Genomic DNA, 17908 nt, shown 5'->3' on the forward strand with positions numbered 1-17908 from the left:
AGATATTTTAATATTTCAATTTGAGCTCAGGGGAATAAAGATAGACACTATTAAATATTTTTCTGACATTTTATAGATAAGACAATTGATCCAGAATATAATAACAATAATGCCAGATTAATCATTGAGAAAAATATTTTGTAGTTGCAGCCCTACAGCATAAGGCCATGCAGTGCAGATTTTTCAAATTACTATACACATTTAGTGCATTACCGAACAACAATAATGTTCACTGCTTTGGATTACTCAACACAAGTTAGTTTTGAGAGTACAACTTGCATTTAAGAAGAGAGTACAAAAATACCATGGATTAGTAGGTAGGGAGCTCAAAACTTGCCAACCGACTGATGTGGTTCTTTTAGGTTAAACAGGTATGTAACAATAATTTCTCAATTCATGTTGTTTCTTTATATAGTTTGAAGTTTGTGAATAGTGACAGTGCTTGAGACTTGGCTTGGTTTGATTGGCATCGTACACATACACACAAAAATATACATATAGTAATATCAATTTTCTGTTTACTTGAATGGAATAGAAATCAATATAGTACAAGCTCTACAAGCAGCAACTGTTCTGATCCCATGGTACATTTTGTAATGGCAGGTGATGAAGAAAGGCAACATATAGATTTAAAAAGGCACACAATTACAAGTGAAATGTTTCTGAACCTACACTTGGAACAAACAATCATGTTGAACTAATTATTTGTGTGTTGCTTTACTACATGTAAGAGATTTATAAAAGGAATGATGCATTTGTCCAGTAAAACTAAACGGTCTATATTGTATGCTATATCAGTGTTGTTAAACTAATTATTTTTAAGATCACAATAAATCGATAATAAATCTTGCTTTACTAAATTCTTACTCAGATATCGAGTCTCATGAAAAAACACTGTATTCATGTCCAGTTCTGACTCAGCTGAACGAAAAACTCCGAATGGCAAAAATAGACAGTCAGCAGGAGATTTCTTATTTTTTTTTAGGGCTCTATCTTAATGGAGCAAGCACAGTGACCAGCACGAAGCGGTAGAACTCCGGACCATGGACTGCGTCGAAACTCACTCGCTACATGTGGAATATAGATGAGTGTGATTGATAAATATGATCAATTAAATAATTGTTCTCATCTCTCTGACACAGATTTTTTCCCAAGTTCCCGATGCTCATTTCAAGAAAATCCTTTGAATGGTCTTGTACTTGTCTTGAGGCTGAATCCGACACATTTGTCGAGGGGATTTTCTGATAATTTCAGTAAAGGCTAGTTTGATTAGGGGAAAACAATCTGTCATAGTGATATGTGTGAATTGTGTCACCAAGGCTGTATCAAGACTGCTTGTTAATTAAATAAAGATTAAATAAATTGTCCAAATAATGCTAAATTATTTTTATATACAACATATTTTAAATATATAAACAATAAGATTGGCAGCTAACACAACAGTTACACACATGATGATTAACATACATCTTGGCAATGTAAGCAGAAGGTAGGTGGCTGGCCCCAGGAGTCTAAGAGGAGGACAGAGGAGGTGGCAGAGCAGAGTACTCCTCATTCTCCGAGTCGCTGCTGTCCCCGTCATTCCTCTCCTGGTCGCTACCTTCAGTACTCAGCTGGTCAAAGCCCTGACGACTGTAACCCTTATGGGATGCAAAGAAGTTCCCCAGGTTCAGACTGCCCACAGCTTTACCTGGCCAGAGGGAAAACACCAGAGAGGAAAAAATAACATCATTAACATGGTGATTATCTGCAGTTTGTACGAATACAAAGTAACCTTCTCACAGCGATTGAAGGAGATTTTTGGATCCAATATTCAAACTGGCCCTGCAACAGTACAGTTTTGAAGAATTCCAGCCCTTATTCACTGTGCCGCAATAACCACAGACCAGGGGCTGGAATTCTTCAACCCAAAACCCCCAACAACAAAAACATAAAAATAATAATAAAACCATGCTGACTATGATGAGCAAACCCCCTCTTGAGGGTCTGGGGGTTGCTCACCAAACCTGTCAGCCATCACTACATAAGAAGGATAATTTAAAAAACACACAAAAAAATCAAGTAATTTAGTTGAGCCTGCACCTCGCTTTGGGGATACCAGCTCCTCAGTTGCCCATGCTGGCAAATCAGGGGCCTTGGGCCCTTTCCTTTGAAAGGCACAAACGCACTCACACACACATGACTTACCTCTTATTTTTCCAAAGATCCCTCCCACAGAACTTGGTTCAGTTTTCACCTCATATGCGTCTGCAAACAATATTTAATAATAAGCTGAATGCCGACCAAACATTGAGAGTACAAAGACATCAAATCATACAGCATGTACTATTTTTAGCATTCTATTATTTTCCTATTTTTCTTGTTGGTTGGTCTTTCATTAATGACTTTATATTGACATTATCATTTTATTTCATTAACCCAAAATAGGGTTTTATATTAATTTTTACTAAAAGCTTATCAATACTGACTTACCCTGAGATTTACTAAGCTTTTGGATAGGGAATCAGCTACCACCTCTTTTCTGAAATGTGCTTGACCTTAATGTTTTACAACTGCAACACCAGGCTTCATCTGAACACTGAAACTTTGCCAGGAAATGTATTGTGGTCTGAATAAACAACTATTTTGTCACCACAGCGACATTAACTCCAAATTGTTACACAGTCTTTCTTAACCATTTCGATTTTTTTTCTCCTTGTTGACCGATAATTAACCCTTAACAGACAATACTAAAATGTAAGGTGCTATTTTCACTGGAGGCTTGTCTGTGATCCAATAAAAAAATAACCAATACAACACATGAATAGCAAAATGTAGACAGGCTGTGGGGTTAGTCTGGTGCCCAGTCTGTGACAAGAATATAGGCCCCTCAGTCATATCAAACGCAGAGATGGCAACTCGCTAGAGTGGCCAGCCACCAGAAGCATATCTGATTCAGAGTTTCAGTGTGCTGGGTGTTTAAAGATTTCAATGTGCTGGACTTCCGGAACAATGTCGCCCTGCTTTCCTCAAATTCTATTCTAAACCGGTATTCTAAACAAAAGACACTTTTCTGGCCTAATTTGGATTAATTATAATTATATCTATTTTGGTGTTCTTTAATGTCAAAAACTTTTGGGTCATACGTACTGTTTTTTCTCCAGCAGATAAAGACTCCAATGGAGATGACCACCACTAGCGGGATGAGCAGCAGGGTGGTTATAATAGCTGGGAGTACACCCTGCTCTCGGTTTGGCTTCGCTGCACTCTTCTTCTTCTTCTCCTCTTCTGGCTCTTCCTGTGGCTGAGGCTGTAGAGACAGAGCTTGCTTCCCTTGGATGGCTGCTGTCTTTGAAAAGTTGTGCTCCGGCCTCACCTTAGTTCGGACAAATGTCTCCATTTCTACACAGAGAGAAATGTTGTGATTAACAGGGGTTCCACTCAATGATTTATTCTTTTTTTTCAAAGAAGAGTCAACCACACAACAAGTGTGCCCAAACCAAGAGTAATTCATTTGGGAGTGCTATTTCATCAAAGTCACTAAATGATTTAGTTTTTTCTCTGCAGATGAAAAGCAAGTCCTAATTCTTTAAAATCAAATTTAAGAAAAAGATTCTTGCAAACTCATCAAGGGTGTAAAGGGCGACAAAGAGGCAAAACCTCAAGGTGGGTCCGGAAAAAGGAATCAATTTGTACTTTTTTTAAAGTACAACATTTTACCTTCAAGACTATGCTACTATAGTGATGGAGTCCACATTCTCACATTACTGAAAAGAAAAAAAATACCCATTTTAACAACAACTGCATTTTAGAATAAAAATAACACAAGTTTCTGTATTTATTATCAACGTTAAAGGCAAACAAAATCTAGTTGAAGTTAAAATTCTTGTCACTTTCATATAACCACATGACTGCACTTTGTCTCATGTTCCAATCTTTCATAATACGCCAGTAGTGCAAGTGTCAAAGACATACACAATCCTCTTGATGGGAACTGAGTTAGCCTATTGCTTAACTTTGCTAAACAATTTTATTTTTGTTAATTATTATAATTTGGATGAGGCTATATTGCGGCTATATTCAAAGTACCCCCTCACACATCAACTGATTTGGATACGGCTCTGTTCTATGGGCTTGCACACAGGTGTTGTGATGTGCGTCCCATGTTGCCTCAAGGTGTCATCAAATATAAAAACTGTTAAACTCAACAATCTTTACCATCAAGTTCTTGAACCTCGATTCCAGCTTTCTTGACAGAGCGATGTAACTCTGGAAAATTGAAATGAAAAATATCACAGAATATATTTAAGCCAGTGGAGGATACAGGTTAATGAGACTACAAAGTTAAATTACAGGCACAGTTTATCTGAAAAGTCACAACAAAAAGGACTTGATTATTTCTGCAGATAAGAACATTTAATAGTTTAGATTTATCAAAGGTTTATGTGAAGCTTAGCTTACTCTCAGTGGTGAATTTGAAGACTGATTTACTGCCTGCATCCCCGACAAAGACACTACCATCCCTGGTTTCAACTATGTCGTGAGGCATTTTAAACTCCTGCAAATGAAGGAAAATACAGCGTAATGTAAAAGATTAGGCAACAAAAATGATCATCTTTGCAAAATCCCAATGGTCTGGGTACAGTACATGTCTGTTCCGAAGATAAACATTACGTTTAGACTGGAGGTAAACTTTCAAACCTTAGCTCAGCTTGGCTTACTTTATAGCTGGGTCAAATTCCCTCTCTGGTTGCATTAGAAATCTCTAAATCATTTGTTTTATAAATATTTATTTTGTTTGGATTATAATTATTTTGACTTAAATGAATTACGATCTCAGAAATGTAACACCTAGAGCAAAAAGACTTGGCAGGCGCTTCCAAAGTCTCATATGCTACTCATGCAACAAAACAAGCAACCTGTTAAAAAAGCCTGACACCCTGGCACAGACTGGCAACATCCAGAACAGGAAATACTACTTTGAGAAAGCTAAAGCAACATTGACCGGAGAGTAAACAAATTTAAGACCACTTTTCCAGCATGGCCTTCTGCCCAGGCCTTTTTGCCACTTCACTCTACCGAATCCCCATTACTGCTGTAAAGGCCATTAAGAGAAATAGTTGGGACTTCCCCCAAACTTTTCTTAGGTAGGCTTCTACATTTGAGTCTTATTAAGTCTGAGAGACTCCAATGGTATCACAACCGGTCCAGGCACAAGTGGGCAGCCATCACCGTCAGAGTTTTCTGAAGTTGGTAGACATCATCGGCAACCCCTGTGACTCTGCTCTGTACACTTTCAGCAGTGGGTGAACGCAAGTGCAAGGAATAGGCAAGACATGGTCCAGGTATAAGTACGGAACCTCAAGGAAGACAAGTGGATGCAGGAAACCCACTGCAATCACTGTTGTCAAAAGGGGACACTGGCACACAAAAATCTGTGTGCAAAAATCTATAGCTCAAGGACGGTACAGGTGATGCCATGTTTAGTTGCTTCTGTCTCTTGCAGACACACTTGAGCGGAAGGGATGCAAAAGAGCCCAGAAGCCTTGAAGTTCCCATCCTTAGTTCGGGAGGGCAAGGAAAAGGGATGGCAGGCATGGTTGTTCCCCATGGAGATTGGCTGCAGAGGCTTCCCAGCCAAATTAGCAAGGCGGTTTGATGCCAAATACGGTCTTGAACGAAAGGAGCAAGAAACAAGCCGCTTACAAGGTTGGGAAAGAGGCAGAACCAGCCTCTTGCTGGTTATGAGTAGCAGAGAGGAGAGAAGATGGAAGCCAGCAGCACCACTGCCGGCCAATCAACTATGAGAGTGTTGTGGTTAAATGGAGAGAATTGTAATTTCCCCATTGTGGGACTAATAAAGGATTAATTATTATTATTATTATTATTATTATTATTAATAGCAATGGGAATTAGGGCACGCAAAATTAAAGTCAGTGGCGTAACATGTTCCCATCCCACCTTATAAAAAAAAAATCATACTGTAATGGTTGAATGTTTGAGGAACTAATCATTTTTGATATGGGTACAGAAAATCACCATTTGTAGTTTTATGGCGATACACGAAAGAGATGATGTTGCTCTGGCAGATTCCGATATTTTGATCCTAAATGAAAACCCTGGAGAATACCTGTGCACTGTGGCACACTCAAAATGCCTGACATAAAGAGAAAATCTATCATTATACATAGAGATTTAGGCAATTATGGTAATGCTTTGTTAGAAATGTGTTTAAAACCTTGTGCTTTGTACACCGAATGGCAGATGTGGTGATGATAGAAATATTGGGAGAGCAACTACAGCTCAATTTCTTTGTACAGGAGTTCTTTTCAATAAGCACTGTATTGTTATGTGCTATTGAGTGGAAACCAATGGGAAATGATTGTTACCAGCAAAAGACAAGTTAAACTATGGAGGTAAAGACACTGAAAAATGTGTACAAGTTGTTAACTAGGATAAAGATAGTGTCGATGAAAAGTTTCTTTAAGGTCCAATTCTGTGGCTGGTTCAGATGAGCTTTATTCACTGCGCAGTGGAGACAGAACTCCACAGTATGCTTGTAGAATTCTCTCTGGGCTAAGCTTCTCAGGAAGGAAGGACCTTTGATCTATCAGCACCCAGGATATGTATTCATTGTCAGTTCAGAGACAAGAAAGAGAGAGATAGAAAATGTTCTTCTACAATAGAAAGAGATAAGTTTATAGGCAAATACAGCTGGACAGAGTTGATACGTTGTAGTGCAACTTTGATAATATGTCAGTGAATGGGACAAACAACCCGAAAACATAATGCCTCTTGCCAGCTATAGTTGGTGCAGAGATATCAAAATTGGTAAAGCCAGTTAGATAAAGGTCCAAACGAGTATATATTAAAAGTACTGCTACACTGCTGTACTGTACAGTTTTACGCCCTTATTTGTTTAACAAGATATTGGACTCAGGCGTTATCTTTGAAGACTGGGTGCCAATCTTTAAGAAGTAAGGTGACAGCAGGGAATTTAATAGTTACAGATGTATCACACTTGAGTTGTTGGGTAAGCTGTTTACAAATGTATTGAATGCAATACAAATACACTGTGCAATACTATAACTATTCTGTCTGTATTTATAAGATTTTTTTTTTAGTTATTGTGGATTTTTTATTTTTCTTACTTACTTTTAAAATACTTGTCTGTTCTGAGAAGATATTTCTATTAGGGAAACCCAGGTGGAATTAAGAATGAGTTACTCCGTTTCTAGTCATAACTTTGTACTTATTTTATTAATTTGTTATGTTTTAAAAAGAAAAGCCTTTTTTGTTATTTTACTGATTACAGTAAAGCATTTGATACAGTTTGTAAATAGCCAGGTGTTAATGGAAAATTCCTGGATGAAGTAATGAATATGTACAAAAGTGTCAATGTCATTTGAGGAATCCATACCACAGAATGGCTGTGAACCTATCAATTGTAAGCACACTGATAGTTATTTTCAGCTTGTTAGTACTTTTGTACAATTATCCTGTTTATAACATAAAGGGTTGCAGAAAGCAATATATATATATATGTATCATTTCTGTAAGAAATGGACATTTAAGGTCAATTGTAATAAAACTGAAGTTACTGTTTTTGGTTGTCGAAAAAAATTAATAAACAAACAAAATTTTGTATGTAATGGAGAAAATTTAGAGATCGCCAACTGCTTTAAATATCTGGGTCTGGTCATAATGAATAATAATGGCATATCTAAGATTGCCATTGAGGAGCTGCATAAGCAGACCTCCACAGCTATTGCTTTAGCTATAGTTTGCCCTCATTAATGCATTTAATTTACCTGTATATACGAGTTGGATCTTTCTGATAGGTTAGTCACACCAGTTATTTTGTATGCATGGGAAGAACAGTATAAGTGGTATACCCTAAAAGTTCATGACAACCTGAAAATATGGTAGGACAGTAGAACTGTCTACATGCCCACTTTTTCTTAGAAAATTGGAAAATGTAGGGAAAGAGACCTCTGTCATCACCAGTAGTTCAGTATAGTCAATATAGAAAATTAGTGAGAAACGGTGAGAGCGTGTATGTGTGTGTGTGTGTGTGTGTGTGTGTGTGTGTGTGTGTGTGTGTGTGTGTGTGTGTGTGTGTGTGTGTGTGTGTGTGTAAGATTACCTTTTTCTCTGGGTTGAAGGTATCCAAAATATCCATGGTTGAATAATCTATTACAAAACCTCTGACTGGAGTTGAGCGATATGGAGATTCCCCATTTACTGCGAAGATCAAGCCATCTTCATGCGCACACAAACACACATGCACACAAATAATTGCAAGGCACTTGGGATTACACAATATTAAGGGAATCCTTGAATTAAAAACATTTACTAAAGCTGGAGTGCGGGACTTTTACATATACATGAATGTAATTTATATTCAAGCCTTAACCAAAGGAGTTAACACAATGCTGATTAAGTCCATCACTGCCAGTAAAGCGCTCTTTCTTTTTCTCTCTCTCTTTTAGGGTTCCCACTCTTTTCTACAGATCATTTTCTAGGATTTTTCAAGATTCTTTCAGTGTTTATCTAGCTTGTATCACACCATACACTAATGCATCCATATTTCCTAATAAAGTATTTTAATCATTGCTGCCTGAATTTTGCCTACAAACAAATCTAGTCCAAACTTTGCATACTTATATGTACGATTCAAAGTTAGAGTCACGTTTTCCTATATTACACCCAGTGACATCTACCGCTACAAGAGTTAAACGTTTGATGTCATGTTATGGTCCATTTTACCTAAACAATGCAGCATTGAGTTTGAACAGACAGTACTAGAAAATTTAAAAAGTACCGTTTAGCCAGTGTGTGGGGTCTCATTCGTTGTTCTGGCTCTGGCTTCCCATTCATTAATATACAACTCGCTCTAAAGTCCCACACACGTTTGAAACCATTGCTAGCCGGAGTTGAATCACAAACACTTTAACCTTTTCAGTCAAAACAATCTCGGCAGCTTGTTAATTTTAGCAACTGAACCAATCACGCCAACCAATTTACAATTATTCAACTGTTGAAAACCAGTTGGGAAGAAAGCAACGTTGTATAGTGTCATCCAACCTGCATGTGCTACCATATGATTTGACTTGGGGGGGTGTTCACAGCATATCCACAATATAACCAAAATGCTTTCATCTATAAAGTACCCTTTGAATGTTAATATGATCCTCAACATAACTTAGCCCTCTCAAATTGCAATGTTATCTGTTTTGGGGGGTCCTCTGATAGATAGCCTTGCAGCTGAGGTCCCGCATTGCCGACAAGACCCCCGCTGCTCCAGCCGACGGCTGTTATTTTAGTTTTAAACCGTCGAAATGCTACATGTCTATTGCCACGCAGCCCAGAGCTTCGTGGCGCTGGTAGTCGGGCGTGAGTTTGACCTGTCTCTGCATCATTGGATTTATACATTGTTTAGAGGTCATAGATATGAACATAACGCCTGTTAAAAATCCTCTTTGCACTCAAAGAACATGAATCTAAATGGTACCAATCAGGTGTGACACATGTTTAAAACACATTACCTTTCTGCAGTCACACAATACATTTACACATTGGAACAATAAATGACAATGTATATTTTCACATAATAGAGAACATTTGTAATCCTTCATCTCCATGAAGCCTTATTGACACAAAAGTTCCGCAATCCAGCTTTAAAGGCATATTCCAGCATTTCCAGCTAAGGTTTCCCAGCTTTTACCCTTAAGTATTGGCTCCCAAAACATTCACATTTTACATTATGCAATTCCTAATAAGTATGTTTTACACCTCCAGTTTGTAATACAGGAATTCTGCTTTTGTCCCATGATGATGTCATTGTGACTTCTTCAGGGTTATTTTCTAAACTCCTTGAGATCCTCTGAAATATATTACATACATATGAATCATTTATGTCATGTACATTGAATGTGTTGTATCTCTGTTATGCTGTTCATTCTGTACACATGACATCTATTGCATTCTGTCCATCCTGGGAGAAGGACCCCTCCTCTGTCGCTCTCCCATAGGTTTCTTCCTTTTTTCTCCCTGTTAAAGGTTTTTTTTTTTAGGGGAGTTTTTCCTGTGCCGATGTGAGGGTTCCGGGACAGAGGATGTCGCATGTGTACAGATTGTAAAGCCCTCTGAGGCAAATTTGTAATTTGTGATTCTGGGCTATACAAAATAAACTGAATTGAATTGAATTGAATACCCTTTCACAGTCCAAAGAGTTCTCAACATGAATATAAATAGAGGGCCTTTTCATTTTCATTACGACGGAAGGGAATCGAAAAGGAACATAATGCAAGATTTATCTAGTGGTAGGATAAAAGACTATTTTTAAACAATATGTGATGAATGTCCCTGGTCAGCTCAATCAGTCAACTCACCTCCAGCAGGGCTGTAGGTGATGGCAAACACCTCCCCTCCAAACTCCTCTTTCTTTATTTCCTTGACAAACTCTCCAGTTTGGGCTATGAAGCACTGGATACGCCCGTTTTCCCTGTCAGCCACACAAACTTCCTGTCTGTCAGGAAGGAACACCAGGCTGTGGGGTATTCGGAACGGTATTCGCCTCTTCCTGTCTGACGAGCCTTTAGTCAGAAAAATAAGACAATCATAATTTATGTTAGCAATACATGTAAGAAGTTAACTGAAAAAGTACTGGCCAATTTAAGTATTATCTGGCACTGAAGAATTTCTAGCATGTAGGGCAGTTTACATAAAATAATAAGATAAGATATACTTTAATGTCACCAAGGGGAGATTTCGCTTGGGCAATAATGCAACAGCAACACAAAGCGATTCCTTAAAAAGAGACTAAATCACCTTAACCTGTTCGTTTTTTTGGTGTGGGTGTGTGTAACTGTCTCTCTATGTGTGCAAAACTGCACTTATTGGGTCAACTCAATCAACTGTTTGTGCCTGCCAGCAGTCAAAGGTTGCCAGGTTTACTTCAAAGTGACTAGTTTGTAGGCTTTGTATGGAGTTTAAGCTGATGTGCAACTGTCATACAACTTACTTATATACATAAACTCTAGCTCCTATTCCTTAGATATTTAACGGTTGGAGTTAATTCTTCCTTGATGAACACATTGTGTGAAATTGGTGTGTAGTCTAATACATGTGATCGTGAAGGCAGTTTAGAAATGTGGTATGGTTTTCTGTTTAAGCACTTTTTGGGGACTGAATTAACAGGGTTTCTATGGAGCAGTGGCCAAATGCTTAAGTCTGTTGAATTCCATAGTAATATGTAAAGACTTTGACCAGCACAAATTAGCAAAATCTTGACCAAAAATTAAGCACAAAGAGTGAAAATTGTGGGAATGGAGGAAACTTTAAAGAAATTGTTTTTTCACAAGATTGTAAAGTACTCAAGCGTCATTTCTCCAACTCTAGTGCTACCAAAACACACCCATTAAAACATTTAATAAAAACAGTCAGGAAACGTAAACTGACTGTATTTCAAAATGGAATATTTTTAAGGCTCCTGCTACAGAATAGACTTCAATTTGTTCAATTTAGCAGCCACCTTATGGACGTTATATTGACCATCGATTGGTTTTTGTGACCTCAGGCTTTTGTTAGTGTGTGTGTGTGTGTGTGTGTGTGTGTGTGTGTGTGTGTGTGTGAGTTTGTGAGAGAGTGTGAGTGTTGGTGTGTGTGAGAGAAAAACGAGAGAGAGAGCGTGCACGAGAGAGAGAGATAAATATATAAACACATATATATATATATATAAATATATATATATATATATATATATATATATATATATATATAAAAAATAATATATATATATATATATATAAATATATATATATATATAAATATATATATATATATATATATATATATATATATATATATATATATATATATATATATATATATATATATATATATATATATATATATATATATATATATATATATATATATATATATATATAGAGAGAGAGAGAGAGAGAGAGAGAGAGAGAGAGAGAGAGAGAGAGCTCACACCACTGTGCTTTCACTATGATGAGGGAGCTGTAGGGACAGAATTACATTTTCTAACACAATCTCAGGTCTGCAGAAATATCAGGGACGAGTTATCCCCAAAAATTAGAAAGAGAGTTGCCCTGATTTTGGAAGTCTGACAGAAAGAGAGAAATTAACCCTCATTATCATTAGCTCAAATGTTACTTCCTGCCTCAAAAACTTTTGTGTGTTTGACAGGGAACAGTTCCTGAATATTGTTGTATTCCAATTCTGTGTTCACCCAAACACGAAGCAATTTTTCCCATGACAAGACGCAAAATCGTTTACACTGAGCATATGATGGGAATGAATTACTAAATAATAGGCCTACATGCCTGATTAAGTTAGTTGTTCCAAATGTTGCTATGTTGTTAGCTTCTTTAGCAAAGCAGGACTGTGCTGCCAACATGCTGTTAACAGTTTACATTTGCTTTCCTCTTGGCAGTTTCAACGGATTTGTTGTTCACAATGTACAACTTTCAAAGATTGGTGTCCTGATAGCATTAATATTGATCTTTTTGTGAATATTGGCCCATAGTTAAGGTTAAACCTATTTTTTCACTTGTTCTCAAACATAGATTTTACTTACAAAAATGACATGCAAATCCATTTTAATTTCAGGTTAATGCAGCAAAACATGAAAAAACGCAAAAGGCAGTGATGCATTTGCATGGCAGTGAGACACTGTAATAACACTTGTAATATAACATGCTCTCCACGTGAAGAATTATCTGTCATTTACATTTGTTGCCTTTACTGAAAGTGAAACTTAATTATTCAGTCCCTTGTCTAACAAGACCTGCTTTAAAACATTCAAGAGTCTTTGTGTGTTTGTGCGTGTGTAGAGTCAGATTCCTACCTGCACCCCACTGAGACAGGTATTTGCCATCAGCTGAGAACTTCAGTATCCTTGCATTGCAGTAGCCATCAGACACAAAAATGTTCCCAGTCTCAGTGTCTACAGCCACATCAGTGGGCTGGCAAAAGTGGTTGTTGTCGCTTCCTGGAGTGAAAGCCTCTCCAAGTGCCAGCAACATTCTGTCTCTGCCATCACTGCTCACCTTTAACACCTGATAAGTGACAGAAGAGGGACTTCTTTGATGCTGGTTCATTATGCGGTCATAGATTTCATCTGTGTATTTAATTTGTTCTTAATACCTTAACATCAAACGGACTGTTAACAAATTACATTTTAATGATGTGTAATAATTATTTACAAAAAAAACTGTGTAAACAATTAGGTCACCATTGACTGATCATCATTATCAATTGTGACATTGAGAAATATATATTTCTCGATGTCACATATTGAGTTTTCAGTCTCATAATGTGATCTGGACATTTGGCATTACCTTTCATTTTTATGATGTAACTGATTAAACATACTCAGATCGGATGGAATACCACCTGCACATTACCTGATGAAGAGCCACATCAGTGACCCAGTAATTATTCTTCTTGTCTGTTGTTATTCCATGAGGCAAATAAAACCTGCAACATCATAGATATGAATCATTAAAAGACAGTTTTACTCTGGTTGTGATACAGGATGTTCAACACTACAAGAAATGCCTGGTTGAATGCCTTGCATTCTTAAAAAAGAAAAAGAAAAAATACAATAAAACTTACATATCTCTGCCAGATGCCTTCAGAATGTTGCCGTTGGCTTGGTCTACAACCAAAATAGTGGACTGCTGAATAGGACCTTGGGACCTCTGCTGGTATCTAGCCTGGCTGTTAAAAGAGCTGAAAAAAACATTTTGTTTGTAGTTCCACAGAAAGAGATTTTTTTTTTCCATGCCGCATTATCTACATTGATAGGAACTTGCTGCTATGTATATAGACTGTAGTTCCATCCAGATCTGTTCTGTCTGCCAGTGATGGATTATCTGATGGACAACCTGGGCTACAGCCACATTAATATGAGCAACACACATGAGCGTTTTATCACAGAATAACAAATATTCTCCATCCATACTAATACGCCTAAAAAAGCATATCACATGACCATACATGTTCACTGGGCATGCGCGTGCTAGTGTAAACAGGAAGCAGGTTATCTACTCTGCGGTTGGATGCTTAGTTACAGAAAATATAACAAAGAATTGTTGTACTTCCTATAATAAAAGTTCTTGTTTGATACTTAAGATGTTCATCTATATTTGCGAAAGGCAATCAGACAGATTTAGTGGAAAAACTAAAGTTTTATTTTTATAACCTAGATACAAGGCTCCATGGAGGACCTTCTCGCACGCACACGCACACACACACACTTTAAAATAAACAGATACGAATCAAATTATATCCAGATTATGGGTCTAGAAATTTGGTCAACACACGTCTTTCACTCTAAAACACCGGGTAGTGTTTAAGCTATGCTTCGTTTTAAAACAATAACATGGTAGTTTGTTCGTAGCCCAAAAGATGAAGTGGTGGTAGTGTGATCTCCAGATAAACAAATTCCATTACATTTAAAACATACATAACAATGTTTCAAGGACTGATAGAATCCATTTATTACCAAAAATAAATAAATTATAAGTAAAGCGACTTACCTTGCCCCCCAGTGGTGGTCCCCTCTGTGGAAAATGACCAAATTAGCATCTGAGTCGAGGGCAAGTCCTGACACCTGACCCAACTGGAGAGAACTCTGAGGCCACGCTGAGACTTGCTCCAAATGGTAGTCTACACCACACACACAACACACACACAACACACACACATGCACACAGGTTGAGGTAATGTTAACGTGGTGTCAAAGGTGATCCCTGGCATTCTGTAACTGTTAATAAAAGAGGCTTCACAGATCTGTTTATATTACTGTATCTCTTGCTCAAACCTCAAGGTAACCATGGATAAGCACACACAAACACAATATTGCAACAAGTTAACATGAATACATATCTATGACAAAAACTGGCGCTTACTCCCAGATTGCATATACAGCAATAGCCCTGACAAATTCCAAATGCATGTATTTGGATTTCTGTTATTTTAATTTTGTACAGTTTATACATGAGAAGTCTAAGGACTGGATTATGCTTAAAAAAATTAACTTGTACAAAATAAACAGCCACAGTCGAAAGCTGGGTGAAAAGCTAGCTGTCATAGAACTCTGCCTTTGCCCAATGTCAGCTGGGATCAGCTGCAGCCCCCCCGCGACCCTGATCAATATAAGCGGTTAAAGATAATGGATGGATGGATGAATATTATGATCTATAGTGATTTATGTTAATTTTTTTTTTTTTAACACTAGACTATAAAAAAAAGTACACATTTCTAGAGACTCTCTCTATGGAAAATCTCCAAATTGATACTGTAAAACTTTTTGATTTTCAGCATGACAGCATCAGTTATTATCAAGAATGTTGGAGCAGTGTGTTTTTTTAGCACCTCAAGTATTTCACTTTCTCTCGACAATTTTTTTAAAATCAGCAACCGAAAAAGAATTAAAAACATTTTCGTCACAATTAAGTGCTCTTTTGCTTTTAATGTATAAAAGACACAGGTAGCATGTTTACCATGTATCGTATTCAATATATGTATTTTGTATATACCCTTCATTAACACTTATTTTGAACAAAATGGAAGTAGTCACACCTGTATCCTTCCACTAACTTTGTCATGTCCTTAGCTAGGTCTCCCTGTCAGCTCTGTTCTCTTTATTCATTCAAGGTCAGCTCAACCAGGGCCATTTGAATGCATTTAACATAAAAGCCACTACACAGGTGCGCTACATTTGAAGCGCTGGCTGATTTGACAACGAAGATGCAAGTTACAGCTGGCTTGACCACACACACACACACACACCCCTCTCTGACTTCCATATCAACACTCACATAATTAACATCATCACACAACATACAACATAATTTTAGTTGCATACATTTGCTAAACTGGTCTGCAGCACTCCATAATACAGCAGCAATGCCCCAACCTAAAACCAGGAAAATAGCATGTTTTTGCCCCATAGGGCAAACATGAGAAATGGCTCAATATGTTGGAAAATAGTAAAAACTACTATTTTGAAGCCAGGACTCCTAAGCCTGATTTAATGGAATGCATCAATTCATGCTGAAATGGCTGATGTTTACCTCTGTACTTCAAAGACACACGAATCCGAGTGAATGACAAACAAAATGCCGGGAGAATGACTAGCTCTCGGGTCCTATGGATACATTCACACCGCCACACAGACACATAGGCGCACGCGCACGCACATGCACACACACCTACCTTCAAAGCTCAACAGCCTATACTGTTACTCATATACAGATATGTACTGTACCTAGGAGGTATATTATAGTAAGTTTGAAGTTCTGCATGTTCATGTCATGTGCAAGTGTGAGCGGGTGGATGGGTGTAGTTGTGTGTAGGTGTGTGTGAGAGGGTGAGAGGAACAGAGAGAAGTAGAAAGACATGGAAAAGAGGAATTGTGTTCTGCAGTATACAATATATTCTCTATAGCTGCACAGTTACACACAGACACATTCCTCAATACACACACACACACACACACACACACACACACACACACACACACACACACACACACACACACACACACACACACACACACACACACACACACACACACACACACACACACACATCACTCTCCAAAATCCAAGTCAATACACACACCATTTAAGTTGCATATGCTACAATGGCCTGCAGAGCTCCGTGATACAGCAGCAATGCCTTAACTAGAAACCAGAAAAATAGCATGTATTAAGCATGAGACAATGGCTGGATCTGGTAAAAAAAATGGTAAACACTTCAGTTTTGAAGCATGGGCTGTAAGTGGGTGTGGGTGGGTAGGTGAAGGTGTGTGTATATGTGTGTGAGAGACAGAGAGGGAGAAAGAAAGAGAGGGGGGAGGAATTTTGACTTACAGTACAATTTAATTTCTACATCTTTGGCAAACAACACTCTCCAACATCCATATAACCTCCCCACGGGCACTTTAAAAAACAAGCAACCCCTCTGCACCAAAGCCAGAACAAACATGGATGTCATGGGGCAGAGTGAATTAGTTAGCAGACATTCAGACTGAAAGTAGCACTGTGTTACAGAACATGCAAAGTTCTGCAATGGGGTATGGGCCAGTTTGAGTAACATAACCATGAGTGACAAAAAACAGAGGGTTGAGGAGAGAGGATAGAGAAGTGAGAAGGAAACACAAGATGCTACAGCCAGGGAGTAAAAAAACAGAGAAACGTGTCTCACAGTAAAGCCCTGATTTTACAATTAGGTGTACATACTTTTCAATGCATTTATTTTTCTTTTGTGTGAATAACTTATATACTTATATCTTAAAGTCAATTCTGCAAAAAGCGAAAGGGTACTGTACTGTGTTACAACACATGTTATGTGTTACATTTTAAGAATACTGGACCACACAAAGAAAACAAGGGGGATGTTTTCAACATCAATAACACAACAACAATTTAGAAAACCCAGGACCCACCTTCTGCTAGCAGCTTGCTTCTCGGTGGCTTGGCTTTGGCCTCAAGCTGATGGAATTTGTGCACCCTGTCCCTCACCAAAACATGATCCTCCCTTGTTTGGAAGGCTAGCCTGGCACTGGGAAAGCCCAGGTCGTTCTTTTGCATTAAGCTATCAATCTGAGCCACCAACTCAGCCTGGGCTCTCTGCATCTTGCTCAGGTTGTACTTATGAATGTGAGTTATGTCCTTGCTCTGGCCTAGCAGCTTGGACATAAGAGAATAGAGGTCACCTGCACAGACAAGAAGAGAGAAGGACAGGAAAGAATGGAAATAAAGGACAAGGAGAATGTACGCCATAGGCAAAGTCTTGCTTTACACATCAATCTAGCTCACTTGTTAAGAGGGGGGATGAAATATTTTATTGGGACTAGTGATATCAAAAAGATAAATTACAA

At 37.9% G+C, this 17908-nt stretch overlaps 1 protein-coding gene across 2 annotated transcripts in view; it reads right to left on the minus strand.

Moving 5' to 3' along the window:
• Positions 1-501: 501 nt before the first annotated feature.
• pam (peptidylglycine alpha-amidating monooxygenase) overlaps positions 502-17908 on the minus strand; it is a 67229-nt gene continuing 49822 nt past the window's right edge. Inside the window, exons 15-26 of one of the 2 annotated variants that reach the window (XM_054612900.1) lie at positions 17474-17743; positions 14559-14688; positions 13633-13749; positions 13422-13494; positions 12863-13073; positions 10374-10577; positions 8126-8241; positions 4441-4537; positions 4198-4248; positions 3130-3381; positions 2188-2247; positions 502-1690 (exon numbers count right to left, since the gene is read on the minus strand). In XM_054612900.1, coding sequence (XP_054468875.1) covers positions 1512-1690; positions 2188-2247; positions 3130-3381; positions 4198-4248; positions 4441-4537; positions 8126-8241; positions 10374-10577; positions 12863-13073; positions 13422-13494; positions 13633-13749; positions 14559-14688; positions 17474-17743 — 1760 coding nt within the window. In that variant the 3' untranslated portion in view covers positions 502-1511. The remainder of the gene's footprint in view (positions 1691-2187; positions 2248-3129; positions 3382-4197; positions 4249-4440; positions 4538-8125; positions 8242-10373; positions 10578-12862; positions 13074-13421; positions 13495-13632; positions 13750-14558; positions 14689-17473; positions 17744-17908) is intronic. The other variant, XM_054612901.1, reaches the window with a different exon arrangement.

The sequence above is a fragment of the Anoplopoma fimbria genome, chromosome 14 (genome assembly GCF_027596085.1).
Source record: "Anoplopoma fimbria isolate UVic2021 breed Golden Eagle Sablefish chromosome 14, Afim_UVic_2022, whole genome shotgun sequence".
In the NCBI taxonomy this organism is placed as follows: domain Eukaryota; kingdom Metazoa; phylum Chordata; class Actinopteri; order Perciformes; family Anoplopomatidae; genus Anoplopoma; species Anoplopoma fimbria.